The following is a 21,897-nucleotide window of genomic DNA, read 5'->3' as shown; positions in this document are numbered from 1 at the left end:
ATTTTGTGCAAAGTCTTCTCTGATTTTTTTAACAAAAAAACCCCTTTTATTTCATAAAGTTTAGAACGAAAAATAAATAAATAAAAATTAAAAATACTACTTTATTACACAATATACACTATTCTCAATCATCATTTTTTAGGGATAAAAACCATTCATTAGGGTGGGAGATCAAATTAAACCTCCGACCTAGAAGTAAAGTCTCGTCAATTACCACTAGTTATTTTAACACTTTCCTTCATTATTTGATACTTACTGAATGAATTAAATGTTACTTTTGTGGCAAGTAATGAATGAAATTATCGAATTTTCTTGACGTATATGGTTGCACTCAGACATTTGCTCTTAAAGAAGGTATACATAGGATTTATTGCATACTAAGCTAATCATTGCTCTAAATTTTAAATTGTACCATTTTAGTCTCTAGTGTTTAAAATATTATGAGTACTTTTTTATTTACTATTTAAATGTTGACGACATTGAAATTTTAAATTAAAAATAATAATTTAAAAAATGAGGGCGAAAAGAGAAGAGAGAGAAAATATAAATTTTTTTAATGGCAAATATCAACTTCTAAGCTTTAAGATTTTATCAATTGAAACTCTAGACAAATAATTATATAAAGTGAAAATATGAACCTTCATAAGTATCGATTTACACCCTCGTCCAAATTTCATTCCACCAATATCATGTGAAACTTATAATTAAAGTCAATTAAACTTTTAAATTTTCTTAAGTCAATCAATTTAGACCCTTCATTATGATTACCTTTAAAAAACATTCATGCATCAATTCTCAAACATGTGTAGACTTCTTCAAATGTCTAGCTTTACAAAATAGACGATTAGAATAAATGCATGGATGATTTTAAAATTTTTTTTTGTCAAAGAGTCTAAATTGATTCATTCATGATAGTTTAGGAATTTAATTGATACAAATTCTAAATTCCACGCCAGATTTTTATAAATGAAACATAATGGATAGTGTAAATTGATACACCTACAAAAAATTAGGATTTAAATTGATATAATTATTAATTTAGATTTTAAATTGATGCAACACCTAATGTTTAGGAGTTTAAATTGATATTTTTTGTTTATTTAATTATTATGTTTAATTTAATGCCAACATTTAAAATAATGATGAAATAGTAAAAAAAAATCTATTTGGTTCGTAGGTTTTGGATATAGTTTCTATTTGGCCCATAAGTCTCAAAATGTTGTATTTTTTGTCATTTTGAGTTTAATTTAGTTGGGGTCGATGTCCTAAATCTCGTAGGTTTCGTAGTTTGTAAATTATTTGTACACAAAGTGTTATTTTATTCGACATTTAGTCTGCATTAACCCAATTCAATAAACTAAGATCCAAGGTTATTTAGTGCAACTTAAACATGTATACAATTAACATACAAATGGATCATGTTTAAGTAATAACTTGAATCGTCTGTAATATATGGATAAGACTTGATACTTTATCTTGGTGACACTACAAATACGACACACTTTGTAATTATTAAAATAGCTGTAAAGTGTTACAAATGATCTGATTCTAATTATTCATGTGGAGACATGTGAGTAGGGATATCCTATATAAAGAGTTTGTGTATCTTACCGAACCAAAAAATGATTAGCCTTTTACTTGAAAAAACTTACATTTCACTAGGATGACTATAGGTAACTTAATCTTAATCTTGAGTGAGTTATGAACTCCTGCCTACGAGAGCAATCCTTTGATCTGTATGGGTGAGAGTGGCCAGATTCACCGACTTAATAAGTCTACCATTTTTGAGATTTGTCTGAGTGTGGAGTTGAACACAGCTATACAAGATGGAGTTTATTATTTAATTTCCCGTCTTAATGGTAAGTAGATGAATTACTCCCTTAAGGACTGATTCCTAGTCTTAAACAATGAGGCGCCTCATCCTCTCACTAGCCAGAAAGGGGTTTAGTTTATAGTTGGACTATTACTAATTGTCCATTAAAAAGGATTCGTTGTAATTAAGAAGTTAGATGTAACTGGTAATTTTGACCCAATTGTTGTTACGAGCAATTTATAAAGGGTCAACTCACTATTGATTGGTTTTATCCATAGACACATAAATATGTCTACAATGCGAAAAGTGCAGTTGTTGGTATTTAGTGAAGTGACTGGTAGTTAATGAATATTGATTAATTTAATTAAAAAGTTGAATTAATTAATATTATATCATTGCAGCTTCTAATCTGTAGGTCCATTAGATTTCCTTACTAGTTCACTAAGGATAAAATAAAGGATAATTGTTTTTGGAATAATTGGCTATAATGGTGTGACTTGATAATTAACAAATACTGGTTAATTTGGTCTAAATAGTTTTAGCCAATTAATCTTAAATCGTTGGAACTCATGATCTGTAGTTCCAAGGTTCCTCTACTAGCTCGTAAAACATGAACACCTTGAATTATTAAGTTTAGTGAATTTGGAATTATATCAATTTGAATTGTTCAATTTGAACTTCAATTTGAAAATGTTCAAATTGAAATTAGGGTTTGAATTTGAATAAGTTCAAATTCGAATTAGGGTTTGTATAATTTTATTTGATATAATTAACGTTTAATTTATTGAAACTAAATGAAATTGGAGAGTTTATAATATTTAAATAATGATTTAAATATTAATTATATGAATAAGATTCATGATTAAAATCGGGTGTGTTATTAATTTAATATTTGATATTAAATTATTTATTTAATTAATTATGTTTAATTAATTAAAAATAAAATTAATTTTCATTTTCAATTCTATTTAAGAAATTGAATTTTATGTTTTAGATTTAATTAATTTGAATTAATTGAATCAAAATTTTAGTTAATTATGGTGTTAATTAAAATTTGAAATTGAAAATACAAAAATATGAAAACTTGGTTTGAGTGGGTTTTTCTCACATTTACACCAAGTATGAGGTGTTCCTCCCAAATTTACACACAAGTTCCACTTCTTCATTGAGCTGAGTTTTAGTACTTGCATGCACTTTGTGAATAAAAGCTCTAAAATTGGAGATTGGAAGATAATAATTTTTGAGTTCCTTAGAAGGCTGCTACAAAAATTCATCTTCACCAAAAACCCACACAAACACCCTTCACAAATTCACTCTAATTGAAGTTCCACCACTCAAAATCAAGGTTGAGAATAGTAGAGAAAATCTCTTGGTGATTCACTAGAGAATTGGAGTTGAAATCATGTGAAGAACAACTTGGATTTGGGAGAATTCATCAAAGATATGTTCATAAGAAACACTCTTCTGATTTTCTGTCAAAGCATGCTTTTAGAACTCAAATTAAATGTAATTAAAATGCTTCTTGATTCTGTTTGCTTCCGTTGCATGCTAGTATATCCTAACAGAATTGCATTTTAATATGATTAAGATGCATAGTATATAGTTAATTAATTAATTATATATTATATTATATAATTTAATATAATATTAATAGCTCACCACTTCGGGGGAGTAATTTGGTTTTTCACGTGAGGGAGTTATGTAACTCCCTCCATCCTCTTCTTCATCTTGGGATTGGATATATAGAGATCACAGAAGAAGATACGTGAAAATACTAAGAAAAAATTCTCTCTAAAAACTTTCTGCCATTTTACCTTCTCTTTCTAAAAACTCTCAGGAGACCATACATCCTTATTCCTTGTCGGAGAATAGTGAGGTGGTTGCATGCTTCTTCCCTTCCTTTGTAGAAAGCATGCTTACAGGCTTTTGTAATGTTTATCCTTTGTAATTTTGTATGAATTTCTCTGTATTTCTATTGTTTCAAATTGAACTTCGATTGCATGGTATTCACGCGCTTCCGCAAAGGAATTTTATTCCTTCAGATATAAATTTAGTTTTTAGGTTCCAAAAATGTTACAATTTTACATTTGATATTTGAGTTTTGTTTCAAATTTGTCCCTAGGTTGCAAGATTTTCACTTTTTATCTCGAATTTTCACTAAATATTCACTTTCGGTTCTTAGTGTTAATGTCTATTAATTAATTAAAAATAATATAATTAAATAAGTTTCACGATGCTTTCATCACTATTAAAATTCATTTTTAAACTTCACTTCATGATTATTTTAAATTAATATATAGACATTAACGTCATAGATTGAAAAGTGTATTTAGTAAAAATTTAAGACCAGCAATGTAAATCTTGAAACCTAAGAACCAAATTGAAATAAATTTCAAATCTCAATGATAAAATTATAACATTTGAAAATTGCAAACTAAATTGAAATCAAACTCAAAATTTATGAACTCAAAAGTGTAACATTTCAAAATTTAAATTAAACCCAAAATCTAAGGACCAAAAAGATAATTTTCCAGTAGAATATTACTTGGGGACATTTTAAACTAATTTTAAACATTCAAGAATTAAAAGAGTACATTATAAAATCTTGAAAACAAATCCAACTAAAATTTCAAGGACTAAAAATGCAATTTCTTTTTTTTTTTTGCTTTTTTTTTTCTTTTCAATTTTATTGATTACAATTTTAGTCTATAAACTTTTAAATTGGCGTCCATATAGTCTAGCTTTCAATTTTTTTTTTTTAATTTATGAATTTACTAAATAAGGTACCATATAAAATTTATATTTATTTTCCATAGATCAATTAATTTTTAAAGACTTTGAATTTTTAGAAACTCGAAGTTAAAAGTTTATAAACTAAATTAGACACTTTTCAAAGTTTAACTAAATAAATAAAAACTCCCATCTTTTTTTCTATTGCCCCTTCTTTTCAAGTTCATTTTTAGGGTTTTGATCCGAATTGGGCTAATATTTTGGGAAGAAGAAGAAGTTGATAGATAAATTCTGGATTAAATTGCATATTTGGTGTCTATGATTTAGAGAAAGGTAAAACTTAATTCCTATGATTTTAAACCTTATAATGCAATCCTTAGTTGGATAATAGCTTATAAATAGTCCTTATGATTTGACAAAGCTTGAGACTATTTATGAAAATTTTATCAAATCATAACTAAACTCTCCAAACTATTGAGACCAAGTTTGCAACTTAAATAAATATGGTTGATATATGATTTTCTTTTTCGATGTGGTTTTATTTTAATCAAGGTTTAACATGTCGACGAAAATATCGAAGTTTTAATTTTATGAAAATGTCGATAAAATGTTGATGTCGATGGATATTCTTGAAAAAAATTATAAAAACAAAAACATTCAAAAAAATAAAATTTAATTAGTAGATAAACATTTTATGATTTTCAAACAAGTTTCCATGACTATTGTTTATATTATATATATATTAGTAACACTTAATTTCTTATATTTCGTAGATTCTTATATTATATAATATGATATAACAAAATTTTTCACTATTTATCTACAATAGACCATGATAGACTCCCATCTGTATCATGATAGACATAGATAATAGTCTATCACAATATATCGCGATTTGTCATAGATAGACTGATATTTTACTAAATTTATAAAAATATTTTCAACATTTTTGTTATTTAAAAATAATTTCCCAAAAAAAAAACATTTGAAAAGCAATGAAGGCATCTAAAATTAGGAACCCTTTATATATGTGAGCCCCTAATTCGATGATTTGGAGGTTTTCACGTAAGCAAATTAAGGGTTCTTGATTCTAACTCACTAGAGTTTTCATTCATTTGATATCTCAGAGCTTTTCTTTGGTACCCTATTACTTCTCTATTTATCTCAAGATATCTATGCAAACTACCACATGACCCATTTGCTAATATATAAAGAAAATCACTCAACAATATGTGGAGAGTTGGAAATACCTACCTTTTACAGAAATATAATACTACCCTAGCATCAGGATATACTAGAAAACTTGGCCGATTAATGTCCTCCATGATAGCCATGATTCTGTTACAAATGGAAGTGTTCATATATTATATATATCTGTAAATTCTAGAAATATCAATACTGACAAACTACTTTACTAAAATAAGACCAAAGATATAAATTATCAGTAATCTGCATACCACAACAAAAAGTTACCGGATTGCAACTCCTTTGACAGGTATATCGTGAAGCAAAACAGCACCTTCCAATTTCCAACCACATCCTCAACTGCTGGAGTGCAGTAAAGCAATGGATTATCTCTCTTTTTATCTGTATTGACAGCAGAATGTGCATAAATGGCTTCCAAACTGCGAGATAACATCCACGAGACCGCCATAGCCCCCAACTGCTGCGACCTGCACAGATAAATTAACCATCCAAGAATAAGAGAATCACAATACCGTTCTATGAGCATCAGCCACAAAGTGATGAAGAGTAGTTGTAGGATAAACTAGGCAAGTTCATTGAATTCAGGTTATCCCCTCAGGAGTTATATTTAAAGATTGGATGAAAGCCCAAGGAAGATATGAATAAGACATAGTTGAACCATCCATTATGGCATGATAGACATAGTTGAACCATCCATTATGGCATGATTCACGAAGTAAATTATAAGGATGAAATATTTGTAAATTATCCCTGAACTCAAAAGTTTAAGCTGATGAGCTAATGTAAATTTAACTAAATCAATACTCTGACCCTCTCATTCACTTGTGGACTTGAAAATTTTGTGGAAGGCACAAGTGGAAATCAATATTAATTAGAGAGAAAATGGCATTAATGGTATTCGAACACAAAACTTTTGACACAAAGATAAATCACCACTAATCCCAAAAGCTTAACAAATTATGACACATATTGAATTCGTTACTCCATGGTATCATACTGTAAAATGAGATAACACCTAAAAACTAAACTTAACACCAAGGTCTGCATATAAAGAGGTAGTTCGCAACACTAGTTGCTCCGTTGGAGTGGTCCAATAATTGGTTCCGAAAAATTGTAAATTTCTAATCTTCCATGTCATGCTAAATTGAGAAAAATTAAGAACTTCCAAAGAGAATACTGAAAGAAACCGAAGGATAAAATGAATTTAGTTGAACTTACGCCAGATGGATGTAATGCAACAGAAAAAGCTGACTGAGGTGCACATTGTATTTGCGAAAGCACCGATCCATTTATGTCAAAACGGGTTAGGAATGGCTCTGCTCCAACACCTAATATCTAGCATCGAGAGAACAATGAAAATGTAATGGTGACAAAAATCTGGAATAACACGAGATATTAAAGATAATAGTATTTGATTTGCTCATGCACTAGTTTCCTAGATACTAGGCTCTGTTATATCTGTTGAGATTGGTGTCCTAAATCTATCTTATATTCTCGTAGTTTGTAAATCCTGTATAAATAAATTGTTATTTTATAAGCATACACTCAATCTAATAAACAAATATTCCAGATTATTTTATTTAATTTAAACATGTATATAGAGATATACAGGTGGATCATGTTTAAATGATGACCTAAACGGTCTACTATAGACAGATAAGGCTAGATACCTTATCCTGGTGACACTACAGATACAACCCGCTTTATAGATATTACAAGTGTTGTAAATTACTACAAATGATCTGATCCTAATCATTCATGTAGAGACATATGAGCGAGTATCCTATATAAAGAGTTTGTATAAGACCGGACCACAAAATTATTAGTCTTATAATATAACCCCGTTAATAATAGAGACTTAAATTTCAGCAAGATGACCATAGGTGACATGACCTGAATCCTGAGTGAGTTGTGAACTCCTACATATGAAGGCGGTCCTTTGATTTGTATGGGTGAGAGTGGTCAGATCGCCAACTCAATATGTCTACCATTTTGGGAATTCATCTGATTGGGAAGCTGGGAAGGGAACACAACTACACAACCTGATGTCAGGGTAAGTAGATAAATTGCCCTTAAGAGCTGATTCTGGGGCTTGAACAACGTGATCACACCCTCTCTTGGCCCGAGAGGGATTTAGTCATAGTTAGACTATGACTTATTATTCAATTAGAGGGATCAATGGTACTTAAAGAGTTAGATGTAACTACAATGGCAAAACGGTAATTTTGGCCCAACTGTACTTACGAACAATTTGTGATGGGTCATCGAACTGTTGATTGGTTATATTTATTGGACACAGAAATATATCTATAGTGCGAAGAGTATAGCTGTCAGTCTTTAGTGAAGTGATCGGCATTTAATAGATGTTGAGTAATTTAATTAAAGAGTTTAATTAATTATCCAAGTAAGCTTCAATCTAGGTATAAGGTTCACTCTGTAGCTCAATAAGGATTATTGAGAATTAAATTTAGATTAATTTGAATTTTTCAAATTAATTTAGAAAATTAATTATATGTGATATAATTAATATAATATATTTGATACATTATAATATAAAGTTTATTTTGAGAGGAATTAAGTGTTTGAATGTGATTCAAATACTAATTATATGAATGAGATTCATATAACTAAATTTAGTATAAATGTGATTTATATTAAATATCATGAATAAAAGATAGAAATAAAACTATAGGTTATATTCTATTTGATACAATATGAAAACTATAGGTTATGTGTTATATTTGATATAACATATAGTTATATATACATATAATAAGTTAGTTATTATATATATATATACACTTATTAATTAAATTAAATTTATTTTATTTTAATTTAATTTTAAAATTAAAGGGAGTTACCTCCCCTTAATCCTCTCTCTCAATCAGACGTGGGGTTATTCAATTATCGATTCATTCATCTTCATCCCTTAATCTCTGAGTGTCAAAGTGATTCTCTTTGGGTTTTTGAAAAAGAAAACACAAAAGAAAAGTTTTTTTTTTCTCTCCTCTCAAAATCTTTTCCCTCTTCCCAAATAACATAGCAGAGTCTACAACTCCTGCTAATTCTCAATCCCTAAGGAGAATACATGAGGTTTATTTGTGGTGGTGGCCATTTGGGATTTCAATTTTTTGGAGATCGAGATCCAGATCGAAATGTTCGTGATCTGATCGAGGGATTACGTGAAGAATTATCTTCGAGGGTAAGCAATTCTTCCCTACTTCCTTTTAAGCATGTTGTTTTTTATTGTATAATGCATAATTTCCTATTCTGTAAATTGGAATCCTATAGAAAACAAAAACTGGGAATGATCCTGCTTCCGCTGTGGAACTTCATCGTTCCTTCAATATCATGGTCATAATATGTATGCCTCTAAACTTGTAAGTCTAACAATAATTATGCAAGTAAAAAGACTTTTCTGTTCCACTAAATCATGTACAAGAAATTTGGAAATCTATACATATTTCTTGTCTAGTCATATAATGAAAGATGAAATCGTGATGACAGATTTCTGAACAATGCCAAATTACAGGCTAGTAAAAATTAATTAAAATTTGGAAGTAGAATGACTCACTTGATTATCACAAAAAACCATATCCTGCATTGAAGAACGGGTCAAAGTTTTTGAAATGAATTCAGAAGACGGAAGGTTCCACACTGATAAACTCCGACCATCAGCACAGGCCTAGCATAAAAAACAGCACATGAATGTCACTCCATTGTACCAATCAACGCAGCAAGTTCTCAGCAAAAAGTTAAGTCACATCTACAACTTTTTCATCTATTTTGCATAGAACTAAAATAAAAAATGTTGGAACATTATTACAAGTGACATCCTCAAGATGAACGCAAATCAAGCTCTTTTTTCCCAAAAACTTCAATTGTTTGATTGCCAAAAGGTTGAAGTCCTGTAAAAAGGAAGTTCTGACTGAGTTGGTGGTAAGTAGTGTGTACACAATCATATCCAAAGTCCTCGTGTAAAGAATTATTACATTCTAAGAAAATGAGCTTGGGAGTGTTGATGAATGGAGAATTTCTAAGTCATGGAAGTTGAAGATTGATTTACAAAAGGCATGTGGCTTGCGAGTTGAAATCTACTTCAAGCCATCTAGAAGAAAAATGCCATTCGAAAAAGGTGGGTGGAGGGTTTTGATGGTTGCATTTCAAATAGAAAGTTCTTTTTCCCCCTTTTTCTTGAATGGAAATGCAACGGGAGGTTAAGAAAATAGAGGCTAAGATCAGGTCAATTATTCTTCTATTTGTAATTTACAACTGATGAGGTTAGCGGATAACTGAAGAAAGGGTAAATAATTATAAGCCACTTGCAATTTGCTGATATGGTATTGCTAAAGAGAAAAAGCATTTCAACTTGTCGTAGGTGCTGGATTTGCTCGAGATGGTTTCTGGTTTGAAGAGTAGCATAGAGAAGTCAGCTCTCGAAGATCAACGTGACAAATTAATGAGACCAAAGCGCCAAGCAGATAGATGGTCTTATTTGATGGGATATTGCTCTGTACAACTAGGATGTTTCTTTTAAAGGAAATCTGAATAAGTAGAATTATTGAAATCCTGTGGTGGTTTCAAACAATAAAGTATGTATATATATTATATATATTGATAAGAAACATCAAAGGAGTATCTTCCACAGAAGGAGAGACATAACCGAAGGGCCAGGTAGAGGGAACCCCTCTAGAGGCTATACAAAGAATCTTCCAATCATTAATAACCATCAAAGACTATAATTGCAATATATTTTTGTATGAAGGGACACCCACCAAGAAGCCAAAAAATGATGGTCATATAAAGCCATTATCAAAATATTTTCCTTCAGGAAGGAAAAAATAATCCATAAAGAATGATGAAGAATAGAAAACAGGCCACAAGAAACAACAAAATAAGACAATAGCTGTGCAGAAAACCCATATCCAAGTCTGTAGGTTAACACAAATTTGGAACATTTGATAATACAAAGAAAAACGGGAGACTTTCCTGATCATTGAGTAAATACGTACCAACCAGCTTTCACTTGCATCAAGAGCAATGCATCTAATGCATGAGAAGTGCCCCTTAAGCTTCTTATCCTTAGCTGGGTCAATTAGTTGAATGCACTTCCCACTCTTGCAATCTGGTTTGGTTTGATAGTATAAACACGTATAAGATACAATTTTTTATAAGGTTTGTATAAGATAAAAAGTTTTGCTCCTATAATTTACATATTTATTCCAAAAAATCCACCAACCTAAATTTACCAAGTAATAAAGTAGAGATTACAAATTGATCAATGACAGATAATCAAAGAGAATTTAATCCAGTGTTCCTTTTTAGAAGTTCTAACCGATATGCTAAATTATGTTCTCACTCAACAAATTATGCTTGTTAAAAGTGAATTTTTCAATAAACATAATACAAGTGCAGGAAGAAAATGGTTAGGCCTTCTTAAGATCAATACAAATATATTAATATTATAAACAGATAGATAATTTCCCTACCCCATATTCGTGCTGTGCCATCTTCTGAACCAGTTATGATCTGGAATTCAAGGTGTGAAAACAATAAGGTGGAAAGACATGAAAAATACAGTTAAGAATCCAGTGATTATCACACGTTTTGAAACATAAAACTGAAAGAAAAACTTTACCAAGTCGAGACATAATGATTAATTGTGTAGAAGTGGACCAACAATAACAATGAAGTGAGTATCTTTACTTTCAGAAGTCGCATTTAATTGATATAATGCTAGTGCTTGGTGGCAGAACATGGAACGATGGAGTATAAAGTATGAGGAAATTTTTTTTGAAATAGATCTCAAGAATTTCATGCTTTCCGTTGATGTATAGGAAAATGCCATACTCTACTACTTACATAACTAACTATTATTCAAAGAGAAAAGTAGCAGACATGGGAATAGACCTCCGATTCAGTAGCTTATATGAACGGGAAATCAAATCTGGAGGCAATCAATGAGACGACAGGGGAGATGTTATGTGGGGAAGTTAGTTAGAGGGAAAATCTTCCAGCAAACATTTAGTGAGTCAGGTTACTTCGACTAGGGGGGTTGTGAAGGACAGTGTTCGGTGGGGATAATAAAGTTAAAGATAAGAAGAGAAGTAGACAATGGCAAAACTAGGAAAGATTCGAGTCAGGGAAGTCACTTTCTGGGGAGAGTAGGAACTCTCGTTAAAAATGCACCTTTCATTGGGACCTCTTTGATGCTTCAATTTGTTCCTTTTCTTGTTTTCTTAACTGTCCTGCAACTTCAAGACCTTTATCCCAATTATCTTATGCATCTACTCCTAATGCCCTTTTATTTGAGCTTGTATACTTCCTTGAAATAACATTTTTTCCCAATTCATTACTAGTTAATCGACCACACCGAAGACTGAACAAACTACGATAGGCTATACAAAATACAGAAGAGGGTTAATGTAGAAATAAGGATCAAAATCTATTATACAACAAAGCAAAAGAAGGAAAGACGAACTTGATTGACAGTGTTTCGGGCAACAATACAGTGCAAGTAGTCAGAGTGCCCCTTAAACACCATCTTAATTTTACCGCTCTCCTGAAAATTTTAATACAAAAAGCCAAAAATCAAGCAAGTGTCAGGAGAGAGTTAATTCTTGGCTGTAAAAGGAATATGAATGGAAAATTTACGGTCAATTACATCATCCACCTAAAAATACACGTACCAAATCCCAACAATACGCACAAGAATCTCCAGCAGCAGAAAAAATGGATCCACTCTGTAAAATAAATAAAAGATTTCACCTCATCTGTTCTTATTCTTCTTTTTTTTTCTTAATTTGGATAAGAAGTTATCCTAATCTAAATCTTACTATAAAGGGAAAATCTTTACATATCTGTTTTATCCTTCATTTTGTACTATCCCTTTTTTAGTCTCAACATTAATAATTAATTACTAACATTTCATTTTAAAAGATGGGTACTTCTAAATAAAACTTTTTTCATATAGACAACAGCTTTCCTCAAAGAACAAAAAAAAAAAAAAAAAAAGAATACAAGGGCATACAAAAAATAAAGCCTATAATGCCCCTATAGAAAGAGTTTCCAACTAAGAGAAATATTTCCTAGGGAATAATTACAAAAAGTCTTCGAGACCAAAGCCCAAAGAGAAATGTGAAACCTCGCCAAGGACCAAATCTCAAAGATCCCACAATAAAGCACACACCCCACAAGACTTCTAAATAAAACTTTTGATTCCATTAAATTTCTTTCTTCAGTCTTTGCTAATTTGTATTATTTAAATAACATGTCTTAATATACTTGAGTGATATTTTAATTAAATTATTGAGTACATCAATATAATGACAATTACTAAGAGTACATTAATTGAACATCTATTTATGCATGTGATGAATCACAAATAAAAAAAATGATTATTTCTTTAAGAAAATACAAAAATAAAATAAAATAATTAACATTATTAACGCAAACAACTTTTATAAAATTCTTCAAACATAATGTCTGTCATGCTTACTAATCATAGAATATGAGGGGGAAATAATAGATTTAACCTGGGCATCAGAAGCAATTGCATTATTTTCAGGCATTGGAGAAAGAGCACCCCAAGGACCTCTAGAAGACAGCAATAAGGTACATAAAAATATAAGAGGGCATTAAAGAGATGACAAGCACTAAAAATATCTCTTAAATCACTGATTTAACCAATAGCTTATGCTTAGTTTTATAAATCCATATCTATTTTATCTTCAGCTTAATTTTATAAATCTGAAATTATACAAATATAAAGTTCCGTCAGAAAAATCTATCTAAGGAAAATAATAAAAATCCTTGCATTATTTGTCGGCCATTTTCCAGGAGCAGCTGCTGTATAAATAGATAATAGATGCTTACATAAACGTCTAATTATGATGTCAAAAAGACGATACTTAAAAGTTGAGATTAATGTTCCACATGGAAAGCTCTAGATTGATAATTCAGGTATCAAGGTCCGTTTCTATTCTTATATATTAAAAGAAAGTAGTAGGACAAATAAAACCAAGGCGAACCGGTGGTTTTCCTTTTTGTATAATATTAACAGAAAGATTTTAAATTTAAGTTTAAATATTAGTTAGGAACTTGTGTTCTTAGCTTAGTTCATGTGCATTCAAGTTTTGTTCATTTTAGTCTATGTATTTTCGGAACGTCCATTTTGATCTCTTACTTTGAAAAAGTGACCACATTTTCAAAAGTACAAGGACAAACATGGATAAAAACTGAAAATACTAATACTAAAATCAACGTTTTATAGGACCAAAATGGACAAGGGCTAAATATACATATACCAAAAGAGAATATAAACCTAAATCTAAAAAATGGCCATGGTAGGGTTTTTCTTTTTTTTTTTTATTTTTTTTTTTTTTTTTTTTTTTTTTTTTTTTGACAACCTGACAATTTTCAGAATCCACCAGGTCAATTACAGGCTGAATAAGAATGCCAAGGAAAAATAAGTAAAAAATACAAAATATTTGTTAATAGCCTACTTGTATTGAGGATTCATCAGGTCCATTACAGGCTCAATATGACTACCTGGAATACAAAGAAAGGAATGAAGTAATTCTGACAGTTGAAAATTGAAATGATGCACCAAGTCAAAACCTTAAATAAATGAGAACAGAACAAGAAACTAGAATTTTCAGACGGTCAAAGAGAACTAAAACAAATGTAAAGGCTGCCCCTGCTGGGGGTGATGAAACCAATATTACTCTGCTACAGATAATACATCTATAGACTATTACCTTGCAAATAAATGGGCACCTCTATATCTGTACATTCTCTCCACCTCCATCCTCGAATGTGACCATCATCCCCGCAGCTAAAATGTCGTGCACAATTAATCAGACATTTCAATCAAGAACAATGCCCACGTTTTTCACCCATTCAATCTTGCCGTTTAACTCAATTTTACAGGCTGTAGGCATATCTTTATTCTTCAATGACCATAAATTCAATAATTAATCAAAAGCATTTAGGCAGTTGTTGAAGCTCAAACAAGTACAAGTCAATTAATGTAAGAAAACTATGTGTTCAGCCTTTGGAAGTTAATATAATGAATATCCCACAACTAAGTTTATGCATTCATCTTACCATCCAAAGAAATAGCCATTCAATTGTTGAAAATAGGGTTATTAACCTAGGGGCATTTATGTAATTGTGTAGACCCCTAGGGTTTCCTACCATCTATTTGTAGAGTGTGTCCCTGTGTATTCAGTGTATCAGATTAAAATAATAAGAAAAAATCTCTATATTGTGGTTTTTCTCCTTGTACTAGGGTTTCCACGTAACTGTGTTGTCATTCTCTTCTCTTCATCTTCTATTTTTAACATGATATCAGAGTTAGGCGACAAAACCCTAACCGTTATGGAAGAGAACCAACCACAGTCATCTTCAGTTGATGGAACTTCGAGTTTTGACATGAAGACTGCTATTCGAGCAGCCGTGAAGGAGTGTTTTCAAGCCGCCCTATCGGAGTTGATTTCTATCGTCTAGTTGCAGTCGGCAGAAAGCCATTGTCGGTGGGAGCCGCCGCACCAAACAAAAATGCCGATCGTAGCCAGACGATTCTTCGACGGATGGACAGGTACAATTTCGGTCGATTCAAGCCATGGGTCACCGCAATCCGCACCGATTGAGGCCAGATGCATCTTCGACAGACAGACAGACAGGAATAGATACGGTCGTTTCAAGCCGTAGGTCACTGCCATCTGCGCCATCGCAGCCTTCCACGTCGGTCGATCCTTCCGCGCCAGGTTCATTCGACCAACGAGGAGCAGCGCTGAGCACGGTCGACTCTTTCGCGCCAGGTCCGTTCGACCAACAAGGAGCTGCACCGAGCACCCATCTTGAGCAGTCCAACCGGCTGGGGTTTTCACGTGTGCTTGGCGACCTCCTTCCAGCCGGCGATTTCCTTCCAGCCGTCAGTGGCTGCTTCGTTTCCAGCCGCTTGTGGTTCGACCCAATACCTAGATGATGTGAGACAACGGTTGGCTTATCTCCAACAACAAATTTCAGTTTTGGATACGATGTTTGGTGCAAATCCCCAACCGGTGCAACCAGTTTATTCAAAGAATCCGGTAAATTCGTTCCCTATTTTGAAATGCTTCTTATTTATCTGGCTCGATGGGCAACTTTACAGGATTTCTTGTAGGAGAAAAATTAAATGGCCAGAATTATTTCTCCTGGTCCCAATCAATCCGAATGGCCTTGGAAGGGCATCACAAATTTGGGTACTTGACGGGGGAGATTCCGAAGCCTGTACCAGGCGATCCACAAGAACAGATCTGGAAAAGAGAAGACTCGCTGTTATGCTCTGTTCTCGTGAATAGGAACCTCAAATAGGTAGACCATTATTATATGCTGCAACCCCAAGGATATCTGGGAGGCTGCACGAGATTGAAAGAGACAGAATATCTCTCCACTATATACATGAAGCAAGTCCATGAATGCACACAAAGGACCAGTGTTGGAAATTGCACGGGAAACCTCCAAACAGCAGGCAACGACAGTCTCATGACAAATCTAATACTGGTCGTGTCCTAGTAAGTGACTCATCAGATGAACATACTCAGAAGCAGTCTTCCATTGATAGTAAGAACAATTTGAGTACGGTTGGGATGAGTGCTATTGCACAATCAGGTAATTTCCCTTCGTTTGGCCTTACTAGTATAAATGGTAAAAAACCATGGATTGTGGACTCAGAGGCCACAGATCATCTTATATGTTCTTCAAATCTGTTTATTTCGTATAACCCAAGTACTGGAAATGAGCGTATTCACATTGCAGACAGGCCTTTTGCCCCTGTTACAAGGAAAGGCCATATCTCCCCGTTTGAGGGTTTAATTTTGCATGATACTTTACATGTGCCTAGAATCTCTTATAATTTGTTATCTGTCAGTAAAATTACAAGGGATTTGAAGTGTAAGGCAATTTTCTCACCCAATTCCGTTTTGTTTCAGGATCTGAAATCGAGGATGATGATTGGCACTGCCCGACACAATAGGGGATTCTATTTCCTTTCTAAAGAGGCTTCCTCTAGAGATGATCATCAAACTGGGTTTATGTCATTAAATTTTTCTGTTTCTGAAAATGACTTTATGTTGTGGCATTTCCGTTTAAGACATCTGAATTTTCAATAGTATTTGTTTCCACATTTATTTCGCAATGTTAATACTTCCTCTTTAAATTGTGATGTGTGTATTCGTGTCAAGCAAAGTCGTGTTTCTTTCCGGTCTCAGCCTTACAAACCCTCGAGTCCTTTTACTCTTGTTCATAGTGATGTATGGGGTCCCTCACCGGTTACCACTTCCACTGGTAAACGTTAGTCTGTCACATTTATAGACGACCACACTCGTCTTACCTGGGTTTTCCTCCTCACTGACAAATCTGAGGTGCCATCCATTTTCCAACAATTTTATACAACTGTCGAGACTCAGTTCAATGTAAAGATTGGAATTTTACGAAGTGATAATGGACGAGAATTCTTCAATACCTCCTTCAGGGATTTTCTCGTCTCTAAGGGAATTGTCCACCAAAGCTCGTGTGCTTACACTCCGCAACAGAATGGAGTAGCCGAGTGGAAAAATCGTCATCTGGTAGAAGTAGCCCGGTCTCTTATGTTATTTGCCACTCTTCCGTCCTACCTGTGGGGGGATGCGGTTCTTAATGCTGCCCATCTCGTTAATCCGTATTCTTAACCTTCATACTCCATTAGAACTGTTTAAAGAGTCCTTCCCAACCACTCGATTAATCTCTGATGTTCCTCTTCGAGTTTTTGGTTGCGATGTCTTTATTCACTCCCATGGTCCAAACCGCACAAAATTTCCTCCTCGTGCTCAGAAGTGTGTCTTTGTTAGATATCCACTTCATCAACGTGGGTATAAGTGCTATCACCGTCATCTCGTAAATACTATGTCTCCATGGATGCCACCTTCCTCGAGGATCAACCGTTCTTTCCTGTTAGTCATCTTCAGGAGGAGAACATGAATGAAGAGACTAATTGGTCATCTTATGCTATTCCCTTAGAGTCAGCTCCTATTCTTATCTCGTCTAAACCTAATTCTGAGCATGAGGACCTGGTCCTTCCTACCAACCAAGTTCCTTGGAAAACTTACTATAGGAAGAATCTCAGGAAGGAAACAGTGTCACCTGTTGAACCAGAACCGCCGGCTCCAGTACATGAGTCAAACCCGTCATCAGATCCAGGTATGTACATTCCTGAAACTAATGATGTTGATGTGTGTATGGAGACTGATGAGTGCAGGCAAGATAAGGGCGAAGGAAGTAGTAATACTGAAAGAATGGCAGAAGCGGAAACAGCATAGAATGAAATGATTCTAGCTAATGATGATGTGGAGGATACTACTTAAATCTCTGATACACAAATAGTCGATCATGGTGAGGAGCCTGGAAAGCTGAAAGATCGTGATGTATCGTTTGATCTTCCTATAGCTCTGAGGAAAGACACTCATTCATGTACTAAATACCCTATCCATAGTTACATGACATATAGTAATCTGGCAACCGAGTTCAAAGCATTCACTATCAGTTTGGACACTGATGGTTCCAAATGACATAAGTGTTGTAATGAAAAAACCAGAATGGCGGTCTGCTGTTATGGAAGAAATGAGAGCTCTCGAGAAGAATGAAACTTGGGAACAGATGGCTCTGCCTGAAGGGCACAAGACAGTTGGATGCAAATGGGTGTTTACTATAAAATACAAGTCAGATGGGACGATTGACCGGTACAAGGCTAGGCTCATTGCAAGAGGCTTTACTCAAACCTATGGAGTAGATTACTCTAAAACTTTTTCTCCTTGGCCAAACTTAACACTATCCGAGTGCTTTTGTCAGTTGCTATAAATAAGGATTGGCCTCTACACCAATTTGATATTAAAAATGCTTTTTTGAATGGGGAACTTGAAGAAGAAGTCTATATGAGTCCTCTTCCTGGGTTCGAGAGTCAAAAACAGGGTGTGCAAATTGAGAAAGTCGCTATACGGATTGAAACAGTCTCCAAGGACCTGGTTTGACAGATTCACAACTTTTGTGAAAGCACAGGGGTATGTTCAGGGGCATTTTGATCACACTCTTTTTACAAAAAGATCGAAATCAAGGAAGATAGCTATTCTTAATGTCTACGTTGATGACATTGTTTTATTTGGGGATGATGATGCTGAGATCACGGGGCTCAAAACAAAGATGGTCGAAGAATTTAAAATTAAAGACCTCAGTAAGCTAAGAGGGAATGGAAGTGGCTCGATCAAAAGAAAGTATCTCAATTTCTCAACGAAAATACACTCTGAACTTACCAAAGGAAACAGGCATGACTGGGTATAAACCTGTTGACACACTAGTAAAGTACAATGCGAAGCTCAGTGAGAAGAATGATAGAGTTCCCGTTGATAAAGAAAGGTATCAGCGGTTAGTCGGGAAGTTGATCTACTTGTCTCATACAAGGCCAGATATTTCGTATGCAGTAGGTGTTGTCAGTCAGTTTATGTAAGCTCCCTGTGAGGATCATATAACAGCAATTGAACGTATCCTCAGGTACCTGAAAGGAACTCCTGGCAAGGGTTTGATGTTCAGAAAGACCAATAAACGATCTGTTGAAACCTACACTGATTCTGACTGGGCAGGTTATGTTATTGACAGAAAGTCGACATCTGGGTACTATACGTTTGTCTGGGGTAACCTAGTCACCTGGAGAAGTAAGAAACAAGGGGTTGTTGCTAGAAATAGTGCTGAGGCTGAGTATAGGGTCATGAATCTGGGGATTTGTGAAGAAATCTGGTTGAAGAAAGTGTTTTCTGATCTCCAGCAAGATAATGAGCTTCCGATGAAATTGTTTTGTGATAACAAAGCTGTCATCAGTATTGCAAATAATTCGGTTCAACGTGACAAAACTAAACACGTAGAGATTGACAGACATTTCATTAAGGAGAGATTGGACAGTGAAAACATATGTATCCCTTATATTCCTTCAAATCAACAAGTTGTAGATGTGCTTACAAAGGGGTTATTGAGACAGAGCTTTGATTATTGTGTGAGCAAGTTAGGGCTTGTTGATATCTATGCTCCAACTTGAGGGGGAGTGTTGAAAATAGGGTTATTAACCTAGGGCCATTTATGTAATTGTGTAGACCCCTAGGATTTCTTACTATCTATTTATACAGTGTGTCTCTGTGTATTTAGTGTATCAGATTAAAATAATAAGAAAAGATCTCTATATCGTGGTTTTTTCTCCCTGTACTAGGGTTTCCACGTAACTGTGTTGTCATTATCTTCTCTTCTCCTTCTATTTTTAACAGCAATGATGGTTCACAATAAAAGACATACTTTGGCTTGTTTTTAATTTTGAAACTTAAACTAAGTTAAACAGTACAGCACAATACCACCATTCAGTCTCTACTGAATTAAGCTTTAACTGGTTGGACTTTCTAAAAAGTTACATGGAACTGATTCTGCACTTAACTATAATTTCACCTATTCAGTAAGTATATACATCCACACGTTCATACATACATACATATAATTCAGTTAACTTGAGAATCAGCGTTGTGATAATCGGGATGGGATGACAAATACAACTACAATAATCAATATGGAACTAGAAGGAAATTTCCAAGAAATGAAAGAATAAAGAGAAATTCATTGAACTATTATAGTATTGGGAGAGAAAGGAACCTCAATAATAGAGTATTATTGCCATTATCATAAAATTTGACATCATATGCGGGCCCATCGTGCCCTTGAAGGAAGCAATGAGGCTCTGCTGCTAGCAAACTAAAGTAAGGCACATGGTGAGGCATTAGTACAAGTTTGCAGCCTGAATTTTAGAAATAAGTTGAGATGAGATGAAATGGACTTGCCTTCTAGTATTTCCATAACCAAAATGCTGAAACAGACATGAAAAATAGGCATAATCAGGATAAGAGTTCATAAGAGTTCTAAACTACGAATGAAGCAGAAAGAGGAACTCTTCAGCGACACAAGTACTGAACCGAATACACAAAATCAACTTTTATGCTTCTGTAACTATAGATTGTTTGAATCAATCATCATAAGAAGTGGCAAGTATTCTGCAAACTCATGATAAAACTTTGAAATGGTAGGACAAAATTTGATCATAAAATAATGGATTTCTTTCAAAACTAAGTTTCAATACTCAATTATCATAATGGGAGACCTGGAGGTAAAATCATTCCAACTTGTATCTTATCCAGTTGGAATTTCATCTGTTTGTCTTAATCACTAACAATTTTCTGATGATACGTTATTGTTTTCTATTTTTGACATGACTGTCTAGGGTATCTTTCTTTTTTTTTTTCTCATAAAGATATTTGAGCATGCTTGCAGTTTGAATATAAATTTCGGCAAGAGTGAAGTTCTGACAGCGAGTCCAAAATGGATTGGATAACAAAGACAATGGTTGTAAACAATGTACTTGGCCCTTTACTAGTCTAACCAACGAAGCCCTCGAAGAACATCCTTAAGTTTAACCATTGCATGCCCTTCGAGTTCTGATTTCATAAGCAAATCAAACAACAAAATGACTGAAGATAAAAAAATCAAGAACATTACCAACTTAGAGATGCAAGAAGCGATAGAATAAGAGGCAATGGATCCATCGCTGGAGGCAGCCACAATGGTTTCGGGGCAACCATTTAAGGAGGGCGCCCATGCCGTTCTGAACACAGTCCGAGTTTGGATCTCTCTCTCTTTATATATACTCTCTCTGTAGGCAGCTTCGTCCCAATTCGTCGCGTCCGCCAACATTTGATAATCGCTTGCTAGACAGCTCAATTTACCGTCTCAATATTTGCTTAAAACGATAATGGCGAAGATGTCAACTCAGTTGCGGCGACGTGAATGTCAGAAAATGGTGTCGGACAATCAGATGACGGCCTTCGACGGCTTGCCGGAGAAATTTGGTGAAGCAATGGCCTGTATCGTGAATCCGATGTATGCAGTTGGTAGAGAGATTTCGTCGTTTTGAGGTGAACGACGGCAGTCGGCAGATAACAAACGACATGACGTTCATTTGGGAAATTTGTACCGATGACAAATATTGGGTCAAAAATGTCAAATTACTTAGTTTTTCAAAAAAAAAAATGTGGAATAATTTTTTA

At 33.8% G+C, this 21,897-nt stretch overlaps 1 protein-coding gene across 7 annotated transcripts; it reads right to left on the bottom strand.

Annotated features, from left to right (window-relative positions):
• Nucleotides 1–5,745: 5,745 nt before the first annotated feature.
• On the bottom strand, nt 5,746–21,807 carry LOC120071911 (THO complex subunit 6). 7 transcript variants are annotated; one of them, XM_039024332.1, is made up of 14 exons: nt 21,350–21,807; nt 20,638–20,663; nt 20,453–20,551; nt 14,509–14,585; nt 14,254–14,299; nt 13,285–13,345; nt 12,439–12,492; nt 12,231–12,311; nt 11,239–11,278; nt 10,762–10,874; nt 9,324–9,434; nt 6,958–7,084; nt 6,017–6,216; nt 5,746–5,881 (listed from the first exon to the last, which is right to left on the bottom strand). In XM_039024332.1, the coding sequence occupies exons 1-14, from the start codon at nt 21,542–21,544 to the stop codon at nt 5,855–5,857; spliced, it is 1,257 nt and encodes a 418-aa protein (XP_038880260.1). In that variant the 5' UTR covers nt 21,545–21,807; the 3' UTR covers nt 5,746–5,854. The 7 variants fall into 7 exon arrangements, with proteins under 7 accessions (XP_038880260.1, XP_038880258.1, XP_038880262.1 ...); XM_039024330.1 differs by having other exon boundaries at nt 6,001–6,216; nt 21,350–21,806; XM_039024334.1 differs by having other exon boundaries at nt 6,968–7,084; nt 21,350–21,803.
• Nucleotides 21,808–21,897: the final 90 nt, after the last annotated feature.

Source organism: Benincasa hispida, chromosome 2 (assembly GCF_009727055.1).
Source record: "Benincasa hispida cultivar B227 chromosome 2, ASM972705v1, whole genome shotgun sequence".
Taxonomy (NCBI): Eukaryota; Viridiplantae; Streptophyta; class Magnoliopsida; order Cucurbitales; family Cucurbitaceae; genus Benincasa; species Benincasa hispida.
This window is presented reverse-complemented; position numbering and strand designations above follow the sequence as displayed.